The 20800-nt window shown below is 42.3% G+C and overlaps 2 protein-coding genes across 2 annotated transcripts; both read right to left on the reverse strand.

Moving 5' to 3' along the window:
* Positions 1–5603: 5603 nt before the first annotated feature.
* On the reverse strand, positions 5604–18883 carry LOC125235088 (S-methyl-5'-thioadenosine phosphorylase). The gene is made up of 8 exons (XM_048141521.1): positions 18679–18883; positions 16265–16440; positions 15477–15614; positions 8580–8759; positions 7897–7972; positions 7607–7693; positions 6476–6598; positions 5604–5720 (listed from the first exon to the last, which is right to left on the reverse strand). Exons 1-8 carry the CDS (start codon positions 18700–18702, stop codon positions 5685–5687), a joined length of 840 nt encoding a protein of 279 aa, XP_047997478.1. The 5' UTR covers positions 18703–18883; the 3' UTR covers positions 5604–5684.
* Positions 16699–18500, reverse strand: LOC125235095 (cytochrome c oxidase assembly factor 7 homolog). The gene is given in 3 exon segments (XM_048141533.1): positions 16699–17761; positions 18039–18335; positions 18338–18500. Coding segments are annotated over 3 exon segments (747 nt in total). The 5' UTR covers positions 18423–18500; the 3' UTR covers positions 16699–17396.
* Positions 18884–20800: the final 1917 nt, after the last annotated feature.

Below are 20800 nucleotides of genomic sequence, written 5' to 3' on the forward strand. Positions count from 1 at the left end.
ATGGCGGAGAGGAACGTGGCCGAGGCGCAGCGCCAGTACCTGCTCGACATGATCCCCGGCCAGCACGCGCGCAACCCCTGGACCAAGAACTAACGAGGTGAGTGCACTACACGACACACGGTAACATGGCGGAGAGGAACGTGGCCGAGGCGCAGCGCCAGTACCTGCTCGACATGATCCCCGGCCAGCACGCGCGCAACCCTGGACCAAGAACTAACGAGGTGAGTGCACTACACGACACACGGTAACATGGCGGAGAGGAACGTGGCCGAGGCGCAGCGCCAGTACCTGCTCGACATGATCCCCGGCCAGCACGCGCGCAACCCCTGGACCAAGAACTAACGAGGTGAGTGCACTACACGACACACGGTAACATGGCGGAGAGGAACGTGGCCGAGGCGCAGCGCCAGTACCTGCTCGACATGATCCCCGGCCAGCACGCGCGCAACCCCTGGACCAAGAACTAACGAGGTGAGTGCACTACACGACACACGGTAACATGGCGGAGAGGAACGTGGCCGAGGCGCAGCGCCAGTACCTGCTCGACATGATCCCCGGCCAGCACGCGCGCAACCCCTGGACCAAGAACTAACGAGGTGAGTGCACTACACGACACACGGTAACATGGCGGAGAGGAACGTGGCCGAGGCGCAGCGCCAGTACCTGCTCGACATGATCCCCGGCCAGCACGCGCGCAACCCCTGGACCAAGAACTAACGAGGTGAGTGCACTACACGACACACGGTAACATGGCGGAGAGGAACGTGGCCGAGGCGCAGCGCCAGTACCTGCTCGACATGATCCCCGGCCAGCACGCGCGCAACCCCTGGACCAAGAACTAACGAGGTGAGTGCACTACACGACACACGGTAACATGGCGGAGAGGAACGTGGCCGAGGCGCAGCGCCAGTACCTGCTCGACATGATCCCCGGCCAGCACGCGCGCAACCCCTGGACCAAGAACTAACGAGGTGAGTGCACTACACGACACACGGTAACATGGCGGAGAGGAACGTGGCCGAGGCGCAGCGCCAGTACCTGCTCGACATGATCCCCGGCCAGCACGCGCGCAACCCCTGGACCAAGAACTAACGAGGTGAGTGCACTACACGACACACGGTAACATGGCGGAGAGGAACGTGGCCGAGGCGCAGCGCCAGTACCTGCTCGACATGATCCCCGGCCAGCACGCGCGCAACCCCTGGACCAAGAACTAACGAGGTGAGTGCACTACACGACACACGGTAACATGGCGGAGAGGAACGTGGCCGAGGCGCAGCGCCAGTACCTGCTCGACATGATCCCCGGCCAGCACGCGCGCAACCCCTGGACCAAGAACTAACGAGGTGAGTGCACTACACGACACACGGTAACATGGCGGAGAGGAACGTGGCCGAGGCGCAGCGCCAGTACCTGCTCGACATGATCCCCGGCCAGCACGCGCGCAACCCCTGGACCAAGAACTAACGAGGTGAGTGCACTACACGACACACGGTAACATGGCGGAGAGGAACGTGGCCGAGGCGCAGCGCCAGTACCTGCTCGACATGATCCCCGGCCAGCACGCGCGCAACCCCTGGACCAAGAACTAACGAGGTGAGTGCACTACACGACACACGGTAACATGGCGGAGAGGAACGTGGCCGAGGCGCAGCGCCAGTACCTGCTCGACATGATCCCCGGCCAGCACGCGCGCAACCCCTGGACCAAGAACTAACGAGGTGAGTGCACTACACGACACACGGTAACATGGCGGAGAGGAACGTGGCCGAGGCGCAGCGCCAGTACCTGCTCGACATGATCCCCGGCCAGCACGCGCGCAACCCCTGGACCAAGAACTAACGAGGTGAGTGCACTACACGACACACGGTAACATGGCGGAGAGGAACGTGGCCGAGGCGCAGCGCCAGTACCTGCTCGACATGATCCCCGGCCAGCACGCGCGCAACCCCTGGACCAAGAACTAACGAGGTGAGTGCACTACACGACACACGGTAACATGGCGGAGAGGAACGTGGCCGAGGCGCAGCGCCAGTACCTGCTCGACATGATCCCCGGCCAGCACGCGCGCAACCCCTGGACCAAGAACTAACGAGGTGAGTGCACTACACGACACACGGTAACATGGCGGAGAGGAACGTGGCCGAGGCGCAGCGCCAGTACCTGCTCGACATGATCCCCGGCCAGCACGCGCGCAACCCCTGGACCAAGAACTAACGAGGTGAGTGCACTACACGACACACGGTAACATGGCGGAGAGGAACGTGGCCGAGGCGCAGCGCCAGTACCTGCTCGACATGATCCCCGGCCAGCACGCGCGCAACCCCTGGACCAAGAACTAACGAGGTGAGTGCACTACACGACACACGGTAACATGGCGGAGAGGAACGTGGCCGAGGCGCAGCGCCAGTACCTGCTCGACATGATCCCCGGCCAGCACGCGCGCAACCCCTGGACCAAGAACTAACGAGGTGAGTGCACTACACGACACACGGTAACATGGCGGAGAGGAACGTGGCCGAGGCGCAGCGCCAGTACCTGCTCGACATGATCCCCGGCCAGCACGCGCGCAACCCCTGGACCAAGAACTAACGAGGTGAGTGCACTACACGACACACGGTAACATGGCGGAGAGGAACGGTAACATGGCGGAGAGGAACGTGGCCGAGGCGCAGCGCCAGTACCTGCTCGACATGATCCCCGGCCAGCACGCGCGCAACCCCTGGACCAAGAACTAACGAGGTGAGTGCACTACACGACACACGGTAACATGGCGGAGAGGAACGTGGCCGAGGCGCAGCGCCAGTACCTGCTCGACATGATCCCCGGCCAGCACGCGCGCAACCCCTGGACCAAGAACTAACGAGGTGAGTGCACTACACGACACACGGTAACATGGCGGAGAGGAACGTGGCCGAGGCGCAGCGCCAGTACCTGCTCGACATGATCCCCGGCCAGCACGCGCGCAACCCCTGGACCAAGAACTAACGAGGTGAGTGCACTACACGACACACGGTAACATGGCGGAGAGGAACGTGGCCGAGGCGCAGCGCCAGTACCTGCTCGACATGATCCCCGGCCAGCACGCGCGCAACCCCTGGACCAAGAACTAACGAGGTCTGTTTCGTTGCTGTTAACCTAAGATCTCCCCAAACCTATCGACGCCGAATCGGCTCTAGCGACCAAAATTAACTCCTTAGAACAAAGATGCTTACGTGTCGTCGTCGCTGAACGCATGCGTATGCATGTTCATACTGACGAGCGATTTTTTGTTGGCGAAAGACTATTCCGCGTCGTGGGTTTGGGGAGACCCTTACAGGAACGAAGATTGTAGTTTATACCCGACTACGGCAACGCAAAAAGAGGGTTAAGTTAAGATTTTGACCAGCACAGGAAGCATGGTCGCGCGATAAATGATAAAACATCTGGCCGTCCCTATCGCACTTACTAATAGTGCGATAGGGACGGCCTGATATTTTATCGTCTATCGCGCGACACAGAGAACCTCCTATAGAGTGGCAATCTTGTATATTTTGTTCGCGATACGAGTCACCAGTGTTTGGGGTGCGAGGAGCGGGCGGGGAATGTGTTAAGCGCGCTGTGATTGGCCGTTTCAAGGACGGCGGGCAGTCGCGCCAGATGAAAAGGGACAGAAGTATGACTGTCCCTCTACTGACGCGTAAGTGGCCAATGTAAGTTGACCTATGCCGGCTCTGAATAAATTATAAATATGACTTATTTGTGGAATGTAATGCCGTCTGTTTTTATTAAATTTGAGCTTCTTGTTACCTTTCCACACCATTTCACACTACAGGTGGACATCTTTAAGGCATCAAAATACCCTTTTCCAATTTTTTTGTGCGAAAAACACGCGCTGCTTTCGGGTCTGTTACTTGGTCGATACTGATCGGGCACGGCGAGCGCCCGCGCTTATATCAGTGCAAATACTAGGAAGGCTGGCGACCGCGAGTCGTCTTGTAATGGATGTCTATAGGGGTTGGTCTGTGATCGCGCGACCATGCTTCCCGTGCAGTATGTAATTTATTTAAAACGTTCAGCACCAATCACTCCATTTTCAATACCACATGAACCTGACTAGCAGTGAATGTTTTAGCCGATCCATTACGTGTTCCATTTTCGAAAACTACGCTGTGGCGGCGAACAACTTGACGAATTTAATGTCATACCCCACACGCAAACCAACCTTGATGTCACGCCTGTCGTGTCATCCGCACAGAATTGGTTAATTTACTTTTTTGCTTTGTTTGCTAGTCCACAGACTTCCCACCGACACCGTATTGAGTCAACTAAACATCTGAAGTCCGTTTTTGAACTGGCAAACATCGACTTGAGTTGTTAACTATGGTGAAACTACTGACAGAGTTCATACCCGGGTATTTTTATACCCGTGTTATGTATCAAGAAATACACGAAGAGGATTACATAATTTTCTCAAAACAATATACTCCTTCTAGTTCATATTCTGGGAAATATCTCAGCCACCTGACGATGTAACACTTTCGTAACTATTATATTTCTTATTTCAGGAATGGAGGCTTCGGATAATATACTTAGATAATGACTAGTAAGAAATTTAGGTAAGCACCTAAGGAGTGGTGAGCGTCAGGACCCCTGGACCACTACAGATATTTGATGTTTAGTACATACTAAAATTTAGTACCTATTTGATACTATTTGGTACCTGAGTACATATATTTGGTACCTCCACTGATATCGAAAAATCGAGCGAATAAAGTGGCCAGACATTCTGACGTCAGGATGTCTGGACCATTTTTGGTTTACATAGTTCTAGACGACACTACTAATTGATATCTTAGTCAATGTTTACTACCTATTTGGTACCTGTCAATATATTTTTTTCAAATTTTTTTGGCGTACCAGAAAAAAGTTATGACGGAATTTAAAGTTGTGAGCCCGGCCGTGCCGTTGAAGTATGTAGCGCCAGTCAAAAGAATAGAGGCGAATCCGCCTGCCCTCCTGTGCGTCAACTTAAAAAGGAATTTATTTTTAGAGACTCGCACATCATCTCTACTGACTAGTGGCATTAATATAGTCGAAATATAAAAGTTATTAGTGTAATTACACTAGTTTTCAACTTTAAATTCCATCAAACTTTTTTCTGGTACGCCAAAAAAATTTGAAAAAAATATATTGACAGGTACCAAATAGGTAGTAAATATTAACTAAGATATCAATTAGTAGTGTTGTCTAGAACTATGTAAACCAAAAATGGTCCAGACATCCTGACGTCAGAATGTCTGGCCACTTTATTCGCTCGATTTTTCGATATCGGTGGAGGTACCAAATATATGTACTCAGGTACCAAATAGTATCAAATAGGTACTAAATTTTAGTATGTACTAAACATCAAATATCTGTAGTGGTCCAGGGGTCCTGACGCTCACAAGGAGTGGGCTTGTCGTAACATAAGGATCTTTTTAACGTTTTTAATTATAAATTAATGATACATAATAATGCACAAGATTTAAAATACGTAATTGTCTAGAACCGGTAAGTTACAGTAATTATTGTAATTAATTTAAGACAATCGTTTTATATGTCTGGTTTTAAATAATAAATAATTTTAAGATTATGAGTGTTTTATTTTAAAATGGGTACGTAATTTGAAAATATATAAAATTGTGCTTATGTTAGGCGGTGGATTACTCCTTCAGCATAATTGACGATGAAACCATCTCCTGAAACCAAAGATATTAAAAATTAGTAAACTGACAACCCCTCCCCTCAATGACATGGTAAATAAAAATAATTAATTTTAGCATAACATGATATTTAGAGGTGGACAGTAATAGACATGTTTTATATAAAAACAAACTCTGTTTATAGGTAAAGTGGCCAAGTTATTTGATGATGGCCAGTTACTAGCAATTGATCCTATTGACATCTAAATAAGAACGTAGTTAAAACTACGAAGAAAGACATCGATTCTGGAAAAAATCATATATTCATGCATACTTTTCGATTCTTCAGTATTTTGATACAAGTCTAGGAGTAGGAAGTTGACTTCTCTGGTAGCATTACCAAAAGTAATCTTTTAGAGAGAGCGCAAACTCCCACGTACACGGATTGACGAGGTCACATACAAATCAGCACCGCAAAGTCACAGTATAATAAAGAGTACTCTCGTACAGTATGGCCACTCCCGCTCCCCGCTGAAAGTGCCGCCCACCCCCTCTCGGTTACCTCACAGTTACTGCCTGTCAAAAACGCGAACAGTCGACCTGTCACATCTTACTCATACAAGCATGGTACGTATTCACCTACACGAGCTTAGACTGTGTGCTAGGAACGCGCCTCTTTCATATATTTGATCGCCAGTGTCCGAGATGTGGCAAAGTAATGAAACTCTCATGCGAGTTCTCGCATCGTGTATATGGGGTTAGAGACACTTGAGTTACCGGTCGAGTTAGAACGTACAAAGTAGCACTCATACCTGATGACCGTCCAGGTAGCTATGGTCCGTGTCTGCGGCGAGAATCTGCACGGCGTCCAGCACTACGTCGGCCGCTTTCTGCACGTTGCGCGCGAACGTGGCCAGCACCTCGCTCACCGACACCTGTGTGCAAACCAAAAACTATATCAAATTGACTTCTTTAAAAATATTTTAAGCGGGTTAGTCACGTATTAAGTCGATATAACGATCGACATGTTTCGCTCCATTTCCGAGGAGCTTTTTCAAGAGTAACGACCCCGCTTCGGCAATGCAACCGAATTATTCGGCCGTATACGAACATTTTACTTGCCGAATACCGAATATTCGGCCCATCTCTAGTTTGATGCAACCGGCCCTTAGTCGTTAGTCGGACGAAAGGTTCGCTCGACATTTGGCGACTTTTTGATGGCCAAGGGATTAAGGCCAATAAAAAAATACAGATGTGATGCGAAAAGATTTGCTTTTGTATTAAAACCGAAATAAATTACACATATGAAAGAAAAAGTGACTAAGGCCTCCAGTGCCTGAGACTGGAATCGAACCAGCGTACCCTGCAATCGCGGCAGATGCCTATTTCCGCTCGGCCACCCAGGTCACAGCTGCTGAGGTCGAAATTATCTCTCATAATTATGAGTAATCTATACAAGGACTCGTAGCGCCCTCTGACCATCCCTAGGGTAGAACGGTATGGTTCTTGCCCCCCATGTGAACCAAACTCAGGTTGGTTTCAACACAGCTCGAGAGATGGCGCTGCTAAATCAAGTTGAAATATTTTCAATAGAATATAATTTGACTTGTGTTAATTAAAATTGCTTTTGTATTGTTAACGGAAACGTACGAATGTGTCATGCTATGTTTCAACTAGCATGACATATACGAACGTTTCCGGAAAAATACGAAAGAAAGCCTTTTCGCACTACATCTGGCCCCGTATGGCATTTCTCCGACGCGAAACAAAAATGAAACGCCGGGAAAGGTAGTCTGGCTCTGTCGCGCCAATGCGCAAGAGCGATAGATGTCTACTAGCGTTCCATTTCGTGAACGGTTGTGCCATTCGGCTACGCATCCTGTAATCTGTATACATTTTAGAAGGTTCGTGTAAAGTGTGCAGTAATGTTCTTAAGTCCTTACAGCAGTTTCATTGTCCCTCCAGCAGTCATAGTCAGTAACGAGGGCGACGGCTGCGTAGCTCAGGCCAACTTCCTTAGCCAACACCACCTGCAATTTCAATTTGTCATTATACACATACTAGCTTTTGCCAGCGGCTTCGCTCGCGTTAGAAAGAGACAAAAAGCAGCCTATGTCACTCTCCATCCCTTCAACAATCTCCACTTAAAAAATCACGTCAATTCGTCGCTCCGTTGATAGTACACTATCAAGTATCATATATCTTATCATATCACAAGTTACTTGGAAATCACCTCAGGCACCGTGGTCATATTGACGAGATGTCCACCCCACTGCCGGTGCATCAGGCTTTCGGCGCGACTAGAAAACCTGCAATAAAATACTGTTGTATCAACGAAAAAGGATCGTAAAATAATAAGCACTTATGTAAGAAAGAAGAAAGAAAAAATATTTATTTGGTATAAAACATATAACATGTTTTCTACCAGTAAAATGTCCTTACGCTAAATAAATAAAGAAATAATAAATATTGGGGACACCTTACACAAATCAACTTAGTCCCAAACTATTAAACAAAGCTTGCACTATGGGTGCTCAGCGACGATATACATACTTAAATAGATAAATACATACTTGTATACATAGAAAACATCCATGACTCAGGAACAAATATCTGTCACACAAATAAATGCCCTTACCAGGATTCGAACCTAGGACCGCGGCTTAGCAGGCAGGGTCACTACCGACTGAGCCAGACCGGTCCTCACCTTGTGATGCTTCATCTTGTGATAAGGAAAATCTTCATCTGTTAGAATTTCACGTAAAAAATCCTTGAAGCAATTATGCTACCTAGGTATTAACCTAGGACCCGTCTCTAGTTCATTACCTACAGCAGGACCTGAGGTGAGCGCTGCGCGATGACACGGTACGCGCTGTAGGTATAATATCTTTGAATGATTTCACATTTTTGACATACCTTGGCCCCTGTATAACGACAGCGGTGCCGGTCTCATGGCAGCTGTACCCTCGTGCCTTCGCCGCCTGCACGAGGGCCGCTCGCGCGCGCGTACAAAACGCGGGTCGCTGCGGCAGGTGGCACACGCCGCGTGGGCCGCCCTCCGTGCGGTCGTAGAACGTGCATTTACGGCCCCATGTTCTGAAACAAGGTTTTCACCACACCAACTGGTAAAGGCTTTCTTTGCTATTTGAAAACAGATCAGCAAAATTGCATTTTATCCACAAGGGGGCAAAGTCATTTCATACAAATTTTAACTCGATGTCTTAATCTGGCTGCTAGATTTTACCTGTAAATGATGATTTTGAATCATAAATATTGAATAAATCGATGGATTTCATCTATTTTGATGTTTTATAGTCAGTATTTTGTTCGTGTTGGTGTGGTGAAAAATGTTGTGTTTCACTCGGTGGCAAAGTTTGTTTATTTTGAACCACTCGCTACGCTCGCGGTTCAATATTGGAATCTTTCGCTTGCTCGGATATCAATATTGGCACGTGCGGTTAAATAACTACTTTGCCCCCTTGTAAAACAAATAACTATTGTTTAAGACATTATCTACAGGTATTGCGAATGAATGTGGAAGGAAGTAATGGGAGAGGAAAAGGTGTGAGAGATGATATGAAGCGAAAGCAAGTGAATGATGAGATGACGGATGAAGTTGTGGAAGCGGAGGACATGCTGCGCCGACCTGCCTATAAGGCACTGGTCCCACCGCGAGCTAGTAAACTTTTGGAAATCACTCCCGTGTAAATAAAAGAGACACGGCGATGTTTAGTTTAATTTATACATTTCATAATGGTAAATTACAGTATAAATTATTCTACGTTAACCTATATGAATTTACATTATGATCGTCAATTATAATAATTTGGCATGCAAAGTTACAATAATAAAATGTCACCCATACAACCATTTCAGTCGCAAAATCTTCAAATCAGTAACTAACTGTCAAATGTGACATAACGCGTGGTAACGTCGTGCGAACAATGCGACCGTATTGATACAATAACAAAATGTAGTCGTCGTGTGCACTCGTTACGGTAACAAAATGTGTACGAATTTGTGGCTGTCAATGTCACTGTCAGAATGACTTTTAACGACACTTTATTAGTCGACGTTTGCACACATAACGGTAACAACATGTGGACGAATTTGGGGCTGTCATTGTCACTGTCAGAACGGTTTCTGACAGTGACATTGACAGAATTTGTACACACATGTGTAGGTCTGATTACCGAACTGCTCCTAAACCACTGTATCCGCAAATGACAATCTGAAATACGAAGGTTTCTCAAACTGTCTTGTGAAGTTGTGGACTGGTTGCTTTGAATCATTTAAATATGAGCGAATTAAATAATAATAAACGACGACGACCATTTAAGCACTCTTCGACATTTAATAGAAATGTGGGAAAGTTAAGAAAAGTGCAGAATGATAATACAAATAGATAAGCACTTTATAGTTACTTAATGTATTAAATATATAATTTTTAATTCTTATTGATAAAAATGAAGTGTAGTGTTGCTTTACACAATAAAAGTAGGAACCAAATGAAATAGAGTATTTACTGTGATATTAATAGAATTTCTGTTGCGCAATGATAGTTTTTTTCAGTACAGATGCTGCTTTTTTAACGCAGTAGTGCGAGCAAATCAAGCAATGATTCATTTCTTGTCAGGTCGAAACTCTTAGCTTAGATTTAGGTACTGAAAATCGTCGTACGATACACGTGCGAAAAGGACATTCACAACTCGTGTCGATTTAAAACACTCCCTTCGTTCGTGTATTAATATATCGCTATTCGTATCGATTTTCCTCTTTTCCGCACTCGTATCTACAAGTATTTTGTTTGGGTTACAAAAAAAAACACATTATTTACTCTACTACGTTTTATTTATGTCTCTTTAACATTACAAATTTGTAGACACTTATCTATACCAAAATCTTGACAAAAGAAGTACAGATCGCTGAAATTAATGTTGATAGTAATATTAATGACGACTACTTCAACAAGTGTCAATTGTGAAATGCCGCAAAATACTAGTTGCTCTATAGAAGGCCATAATAATATGATCCCCGATCCTTTACAACCCAGCAGCTCGGTACGCACGTTACAATTTTTTTTTAATCTTCTTTAGTGAGGGCAACTGAGTACGACGGCATATTTAATTGTTTATAAAGTTTGAGGATACCTGGAAAAAATTATTAATAAATATTCACTGCTTTCGGTCACGCGTGTACGCTGCGACCATTTTGCGACCGTTTGTCGACCGTTTGGTGACCGTTTGGCGACTGTTTTTTACATGGAATATTACCGTCTTAATCCATATTTTAACAACTTTATTGGTTTTCTAGGCATTATTTTTATTATTTCAGTATAGTATATGCACCGGAGCACTAAAACTTCACCAATCAATATACATAACACGCAAACACCGAGTAGTCAATAATATTATTACTGGTTAAACTGAGGTAAATCGATGGCGCGTTGATAAATTTAGACTTATTTTATGAAATCACTCGAGCAATTTAATTGGCCATGGTAATTAGCCCACATTATATTACAAATGCAAACAATATTTATCTTTAACAAATTCTTACGCCATTACATTTTAATGTCAAATGATTTTATTTCTTTTTTACTTTGACGTCTCTGACAGTCGCCATTTGAAAAGAATGAAATGAACGAATGATTTTGGGAAAGTAGTCGCCAAACGGTAACAATGTGTGCACGCGTAGTGCACACTTCTGTCACTTCTGTGACCATTTGTGCCTGTTACCAATCGTCCCCATTTGGGTCGCCGCGACTAAACGTCGACCGTACTGCGACTAAGCATTGAGACCCGAAGACCTGTGTGTACACAAAATAGGAGGATTTGCGTAGGAACGGCGACCGATTATGGTTATATGGGCAATAATACTCAAAAACAACAGAAATGATTAAATTAACTATTTGTAAATGTGGTTTTCTTAACCACCGTCATTAAAAACTAAATAAATAATAAAGCACAAGTCAAATTAAAAGTGTAATAGTTAGGTATCTCATAATGATCGTCATATTATATAATCTTGTGCACCAAACTAACTATCTCTGTTTTGCCCAATGGTTGACTGGTAGAGAATGCCTTAAGGCGTTAAGTCCGCCATTTGTACTTTTTATTGATAATTTGTGCAATAAAGTTTAAATAAATAAATAAATATTAAAATGAAATTAAGAGCAATTGGTGATAAATGATAATAATAAATATTTATAGTTACTACTACTACTAGTTATAATAAATGTTTATAGTTACTCGCCCAGCGGTGAGCTATCAATATCGCCGTGTCCCTTTTATTTGCACGGGAGTGCTTATCTTTTCTTCGTTTTTATAGCCGATAGCTTACTAGCTCGCGGTGGGACCAGTGCAGTGCCTAAGGGCAGGCCAATGAGGATGAGGCTAGCACATGTTATGCATAGTTTTTGCTTTAGGTCAGCGATTCCACATACCGCCTACAAATAGAGAAATCGATTGCACAATAGCAGTGTGTAATGATTGCAATAACTACTTCAACATCGAGGGAATAGACCTGTCAATTTAGTACTATATTTTGCCAGACTACACAAAAATCTTATTATGCTACTCTACACCAGGGATGTAACGGAGCTCTGCTTCCGCTTCCGTTTCTGCGGAACTTCCGTTTTGTGTTACACATCCGCTTCTGTTCCGGTTCTGTTATTTTTCAAACGGAAGTTATAGCGGATGTCGGAACCTAGCGCGACGGTGGGACATGAGCGGCGTACATCAAAGACCAACAGGTCTATACCTGTCATTCGCTCATCTCTCCGCTTGCCACGTGCTGCGATACTAAACATCAATCGCTTCATTCCATTGCGCGCCAATATTTGTCCTGTCCACCTAGTTAGTAGCGAGTGAACAACTATTCAGTGGTGCAGGGCTTATCTACGATCCCCTTAGAAGCAAACTGCCGGGAGATAAAGCTGCTAAGCTTTTGTTTATTAAATACAGTTTACTTCTTTTATAATCACTCCATTTAATTTAAAATTTTAATTGTGTACCAACAATTACGTACACATATAATTTTTACTGGTTAGTTTTGGATTGTATTATATATACTACCTACGACCCATACAACCATTTCAGTCGCAAAATCTTCAAATCAGTAACTAACTGTCAAATGTGACATAACGCGTGGTAACGTCGTGCAAACAATGCGACCGTATTGATACAATAACAAAATGTAGTCGTCGTGTGCACTCGTTACGGTAACAAAATGTGTACGAATGTGTGGCTGTCAATGTCACTGTCAGAATGACTTTTAACGACACTTTATTAGTCGACGTTTGCACACATAACGGTAACAACATGTGGACGAATTTGTGGCTGTCATTGTCACTGTCAGAACGGTTTCTGACAGTGACATTGACAGAATAGAATTTGTACACACATGTGTAGGTCTGATTACCGAACTGCTCCTAAATCACTGTATCAGCAAATCTGAAATACGAAGGTTTCTCAAACTGTCTTGTGAAGTTGTGGACTGGTTGCTTTGAATCATTTAAATATGAGCGAATTAAATAATAATAAACGACGACGACCATTTAAGCACTCTTCGACATTTTATAGAAATGTGGGAAAGTTAAGAAAAGTGCAGAATGATAATACAAATAGATAAGCACTTTATAGTTACTTAATGTATTAAATATATAATTTTTAATTCTTATTGATAAAAATGAAGTGTAGTGTTGCTTTACACAATAAAAGTAGGAATCAAATGAAATAGAGTATTTACTGTGATATTAATAGAATTTCTGTTGCGCAATGATAGTTTTTTCAGTACAGATGCTGCTTTTTTTAACGCAGTAGTGCGAGCAAATCAAGCAATGATTCTTTTCTTGTCTGGTCGAAACTCTTAGCTTAGATTTAGGTACTGAAAATCGTCGTACGATACACGTGCGAAAAGGACATTCACAACTCGTGTCGATTTAAAACACTCCCTTCGTTCGTGTATTAATTTATCGCTACTCGTATCGAATTTCCTCTTTTCCGCACTCGTATCTACAAGTATTTTGTTTGGGTTACAAAAAAAACACATTATTTACTCTACTACGTTTTATTTATGTCTCTTTAACATTACAAATTTGTAGACACTTATCTATACAAAAATCTTGACAAAAGAAGTACAGATCGCTGAAATTAATGTTGACAGTAATATTAATGACGACTACTTCAACAAGTGTCAATTGTGAAATGCCGCAAAATACTAGTTGCTCTATAGAAGACCATAATAATATGATCCCCGATCCTTTACAACCCAGCAGCTCGGTACGCACGTTACAATTTTTTTAATCTTCTTTAGTGAGGGCAACTGAGTACGACGGCATATTTAATTGTTTATAAAGTTTGAGGATACCTGGAAAAAATTAATACAAGAAGCCATTTTGCTTTCGGTCACGCGTGTACGCTGCGACCATTTTGCGACCGTTTGTCGACCGTTTGGTGACCGTTTGGCGACTGTTTTTTACATGGAATATTACCGTCTTAATCCATATTTTAACAACTTTATTGGTTTTCTAGGCATTATTTTTATTATTTCAGTATAGTATATGCACCGGAGCACTAAAACTTCACCAATCAATATACATAACACGCAAACACCGAGTAGTCAATAATATTATTACTGGTTAAACTGAGGTAAATTGATGGCGCGTTGATAAATTTAGACTTATTTTATGAAATCACTCGAGCAATTTAATTGGCCATGGTAATTAGCCCACATTATATTACAAATGCAAACAATATTTTATCTTTAACAAATTCTTACGCCATTACATTTTAATGTCAAATGATTTTATTTCTTTTTTACTTTGACGTCTCTGACAGTCGCCATTTGAAAAGAATGAAATGAACGAATGATTTTGGGAAAGTAGTCGCCAAACGGTAACAATGTGTGCACGCGTAGTGCACACTTCTGTCACTTATGTGACCATTTGTGCCTGTTACCAATCATCCCCATTTGGGTCGCCGCGACTAAACGTCGACCGTACTGCGACTAAGCATTGAGACCCGAAGACCTGTGTGTACACAAAATAGGAGGATTTGCGTAGGAACGGCGACCGATTATGGTTATATGGGTCGAGTAAGTTTTCTTTTCGTTTCTAAAACCTTTTACGGCATAATAAAGGTTTAAAAGGATTCTTATGTGATTTTTAGTGATTACCTAAACAACTAAACATCTTAAAGTTCAAGGTGATTTAAATTTTTGGATTGTATCTAATGAATGATATACTTAAGATAAAATATCAGGTAACTTTTCTTTTCGTTTTTAAAACCTAAGTGGGCCTAAAGGCTGATTACAAACTGCTAATTACAGACTGAACAGTAAACACCTAAAAGTTCTAGGTAATTTAAGTAGTTTTGGTTTATGTTATACCTATGTGGTATTTTTTCATTTCGTTTTTAACATCTATAACTTCCGCTTCTGGTTCCGGTTCCGCTTCTGCTTCCGTTAAACTAAATTCAAAACTTCCGCTTCCGGTTCCGTTAAAACCACATCCGTTACATCCCTGCTCTACACAGAGCGAGGCAAGTCCTTCGACCCGAAGAAAACTCGCGTAATTTATTGCCGCGTTAGAACATTGCCTCGCTCTTTGTAGACCCACTAATTGTCCTTAAAGATTGGGAAAAGCCAGGCTAACACCATGCTGCGTCAGGACCGTTTCGTGGCAAATATGCACCTACCTACTTAATTTTTTTTTGTAATTTGTTCTTTTCTGTACGTGTAACTTTATTTCTTTTGTCAATGTTATGCCATGAATAAAAATATTTATATTTCAAAGATACCACAATTTCACACCTGTCTATAAAATCATCCAGGACCACAAGGTCTCCCGGGCGGTAGTCTTCCTGCAGCGAGCCGGTGGCAGTAGTAGCGAGGATGTGGGTGCAGCCGCGTTGCTTCAGCGCCCAGATGTTGGCGCGGTAGTTCACGTCGCTGCCAGCAGAAAATACTTTTTAAAATATTCTCATAATAATTTGGTTAAAGTCGCTTAAGATAAGAGTTCTGAATAATTATGTTGGCATAACGGACAGGTCTACCAGAGTGGAACTGGATCTGGAGTTGGGTTTTTTCATGTCGCACTAGTAGCGAATAAGAAGCGCGCCTTTGGCTTTGCCCACGATCCCTTGACCCTTGGGATAAGTACATATATGTAGAAGAAGTCTTATGGCCGCTGTACACATGGGGCCAACCCTTGGAGCACCCCCTTGGCCAAGATAAGAGTAGCTGTTTACACATTGGTGAACCAATCACTTGGCATTGGCCCTTCATAAAAGATGGACGTAGAATGGAACAGGTTAGATAATTCTAGGTCATTCACGTTGTCAGCAAAATTTAATTAATAAATAATAACCACGAGGTTATTCACGAGATAAAATTAAATTATTGTATTTGAAATATTAACAATTTTTTGAGTATTCTGATAAGCACATTTATCTTTTTTTAGGCAATACTTACATTAAACAATTGCAATGCCAACATACGGCCAAGTAGCCCTCTACACGCTTAGCCAAGGGGTTCCACCAAGGGTTGGCCCAACCGTGGGCCCCGTGTGTTCAGCGGCCATTACGTTATGCAATACCGACCTGGGCTGGAACTGGTGCCTCCTCCCATGTCGTGCCAGCAGCACGCAGGGTACTCCCTTCACTTTGCCCTCGATGAGCGCGTCCGAAGGCTCCCCGAAGGGCGTGTTCTCAAAGTGCTCGGTTTGCTCTTCGAATAGGGTCGGGTCATCGAAACCCGAGCCGCCGATAATTCCGATCTACGTTTAAATATGATAAAGAGAAATTAATCTGAAATTTATTTATACTGTATATAGCATAGGTCAGCAGTTCTCAAAAAGTTTGTATATAGCCACATCACCAATTTTAATTGATCCCATTTTGTTACCAACATTTAGTGATGTAAGTCGACTTTCGTAAGATATATACACGATAATTGTTATAATGAACAAAATATAGATACTAGAGAACCTTAATGACTAAATAAAACTTACTAAAATCTCAATTCACGAAATAAATCTTGGTAACAAAAAAGGAATATAAAAAAAACAAATTTCATTTTTCCTTAATTTTTGTACAAACTTTTCGAGAACCGCTGAGGTACATAAATATGTTTACTGTTTCATGTAAGTACCTGACTCAAACTCTGTAAAAGTAGAATTAAAATTAATAAATGTCAAAAAGATATACTTAATTAACAACTAGATCGCACATTTACATGTTACAATGGCCAATTTAATTGCAATATTGCTATTATTTCATGTTAAAAATTATTTGATTAAGTAAAGCATAGGCAAGCCTAGTCTCGGAGTCAATAAAGGAAATATCTAATTAAATTCTAATTTATCTCCAGTAGCAATATGGTCCTATTTACCTTGTGTGTGAGCAACAATTGATTTAACACATATGAGGTCAATTGTGTGTCCCTTGTTAGATAGGATTAGTGCTGTTATCTATTGCTTTGTTCATGATTTTTATGTCATGGTCATTTTATCCCATTCACTGCTACGCCCAAACTTTGCATACATTTTTCAATTGAAAATTTGCATACCTGTGCATGCAATCTTGTTTGTTGAATTTAATAAATAAAAGAATTTTGTAACAGTAATACTTTCGTTTAATTTACATCAAACATTCAGAAGCTACCCATAACATGCAAGATCTTACATTAAATGCTATCAGTTCAAATAAAAACAATATACACAATTTATCTAAGTTACTTCTCCAACCCCTGTTGGAACTTAAGTTCCTTGGTTGTCTCATGCGCCTGTTGAAGTTCTTGTGCGATCTGGAAGAACCTCTTTGATTCGTCTGCGTTCTGTTCCACTCCATCCCCCTTTTTGTACATCATGCTGACGTTGGCACAGCCATACATGTTTCCGTTCTCACAGGCTTTCTTAGCAAATTCAAATGCTTGTTTCATGTCCGGCTTTATGAGGTATTCTATGTTTTTGTTTTTGGCGGGGTTGTGTGGGTTGTAATCTGCTACGTTTTTGGGGACTCCGCTGATGTACATGCCGCAGAGATAGTGGCAGGCCATGTTGTCATTTTGATCGCAGCTTTTCTTTAGATAATTGTAACCTGAAAAAGATTGTAAATTAACATTTGTATATAACAATGATACTTAGGGCCAGTTGCATCAACCACATTAGACAGACACGTCGTTGTTACGCAGCAAACTTCTATGGACCTTCCCATACAAAAAAATAACGAACTCTTTAACGGTGACAGACGACTTGATTTCTTATGTAAACAAACTTCAGTTATACTCACACAAAATAAATCTCCAGACTGTTATGAATACTTTTTATAGGTTAGGTACAATTTGGTATCTAAAATAATAAATAATTGATATTACCTTTAGGTACATCTCGTTTTATGGTAACATTGGGTCCAGTGGCGGTCAGCATCATCCCCGCGTGCAGACATGCCGAAGGCTCGCCGAGTTCGCAGCCTTTCTCGAAATAGGTTAGAGCTTCTGCGGGGTCCCCTTTCTCCTTCCCCCTCCCCACGAGACAGTAATTCCCGTACTTTAAACATGATTTCCCAAACTTATAATCCACGCAATTGCTTTTAAAAACTTTAGCCGCTTTGTCAAAATCTTTTTTGATCGCCTCTAAATAATCTCCCAACAAATGACATACTTCTGGTTTTTCTCTTTGTAACAACCGAAACGGTATTCGATCCCAAGGTTCTCAATGTAGTCCTTCACATCATCTTCTTGTTTTAAGTCATAAGCCATCGCAATTTCGTAATTTGGTTTTTATGGCCACAGATAGGTTAGGTAACTACCTTGACTTGACAATTGTCAAACTGATAACACTTATCATATCAATTTGTAAACAAACCGTTTTACTACTTCTACTTAGAGGAAATGGAAATTAAAACAATATCACTACAAATATAGTAAAAATTAATAATTAAAATTATCTTACAGTATTTTAGAACTCAGTATCTCTAATTGTATATGATGTTAAAGAAGCGTAAATTAAACTGACCTTGATTTTCTTCGAATCGCCCATTATTCGTCGTATTGCCGAGTTATCTACAATTCTAGATGAGAGATAATATTTTCAGTAATAGTTAATTCAACGAAGAGTACAAATGTAAACTTCTACGTTATTAAAACCAATTTATGAAAATTGAAAGCTTGCAATCAATCCTGTTCGCACCCACCGGAAAAAATCAAATCAAATCAGCAATTATCAAAGTTGCCTTACTTCATTGCATAGAAATAAACGTTTTGTTCACTATTCGAAAAAACAAAAGGTGCCGTCATTTTACCAGTTTTATCGGTTTTATTTTTGACGTGATAACGTCTAATAACTCGTTACTACGGGCAGCATGCACGAAAAAGATGACGTCATTGTCCCGTTTCGCAATATAGTTTTTGCGCCATCTATTGGCACGCGTTGGAACTAAGCGGCTGATCGATGCGCTCGGTATGTTTATAGCGTGTGGCCTAAGTAAAGCACCACAGCTGGGACAGATGGCGCGCCCGTGTGTTGTTCTCGTTAAGCTGAGTTTAGACCAGCAAGTTATTGCTGCAAGTTTTGAGACGCAACTATAGGTAAGAGTGAGTGGCAAATATCTGCATCTCTGTCTAGCATATACTTCTGTCTCAAAACTTGCAGCAGCGCCGCAGAGATGGGCAAATCGTAATCGATTCCGGATTACACGATTACTTGATTTTACTTTGTAATCCACTACTGGGTGTCAGATTACTTGTAATGTAATCAAGTGAAACGGTAAATTACCATTACATATAAAGGAATCACTAATCATCTATACAATAATTACTATTACCAATAATTCGGAATCATAGTCGATTCAAAATAACTGAAATTATTGACTTGATTACTTTCAGATTACAAATATGTAGTACCTCAGATTGCTGACTGTCACTTTGACACAAAAGTCGTCATGGGTGTCGTAAAATAGGTTTTAGGGGGTGCTGATTCCAAAATTAATGACCAATTTGGAATCTGACATTGCTGACTGTCACTTTGACACAAAAGTCGTCATGGGTGTCGTAAAATAGGTTTTAGGGGGTGCTGATTCCAAAATTAATGACCAATTTGGAATCTGACATTGCTGACTGTCACTTTGACACAAAAGTCGTCATGGGTGTCGTAAAATAGGTTTTAGGGAGTGCTGATTCCAAAATTAATGAACAATGTGGAATCTGACATTGCTGACTGTCACTTTGACACAAAAGTCGTCATGGGTGTCGTAAAATAGGTTTTAGGGGTGCTGATTACAAAATTAATGACCAATGTGGAATCTGACATTGCTGACTGTCACTTTGACACAAAAGTCGTCATGGGTGTCGTAAAATAGGTTTTAGGGAGTGCTGATTCCAAAATTAATGAACAATGTGGAATCTGATATTGCTGACTGTCACTTTGACACAAAAGTCGTCATGGGTGTCGTAAAATAGGTTTTAGGGGGTGCTGATTCCAAAATTAATAACCAATTTGGAATCTGACATTGCTGACTGTCACTTTGACACAAAAGTCGTCACGGGTGTCGTAAAATGGGTTTTAGAGGGTGCTGATTCCAAAATTAATGAACAATGTGGAATCTGACATTGCTGACTGTCACTTTGACACAAAAGTCATCATGGGTGTCGTAAAATAGGTTTTAGGGGGTGCTGATTCCAAAATTAATGACCAATGTGGAATCTGACATTGCTGACTGTCATTTTGACACAAAAGTCGGTATGGTTGTAGCGTGTGGCCTGAGTAAAGCACCACAGCTGCGAATATTAGGGTTCTAAGATTAGTAAATGGCACTAGCACTTTAATAAAATTAACGCGTGTCTCGCAAACGGTCTAGGATACAAAATGACGACTTTTATATAGGTATAAGTTAGGTTCGTTAGGTATCTTCAAACGGCCGAAGGCTCCTATTCTGTGCAGTTTCTGTAATAAGCGGGGCTCCGTCGATATCGCTTTCTGTCTCTGGCGCCTTAGTAATGCTACGGGAAAATTTTGCAACTTTGCACCACTCTAACTCCTAAATTAGTAGGTTTTAAAAAAACTTTAATTTATAAAAGATGCTTATTTTAATGCATTCTCTCTAATAAGAACAAAACACTATGCTAGAAAGAGTGCAGAG

Source organism: Leguminivora glycinivorella, chromosome 2 (genome assembly GCF_023078275.1).
Source record: "Leguminivora glycinivorella isolate SPB_JAAS2020 chromosome 2, LegGlyc_1.1, whole genome shotgun sequence".
NCBI classification, from domain to species: domain Eukaryota; kingdom Metazoa; phylum Arthropoda; class Insecta; order Lepidoptera; family Tortricidae; genus Leguminivora; species Leguminivora glycinivorella.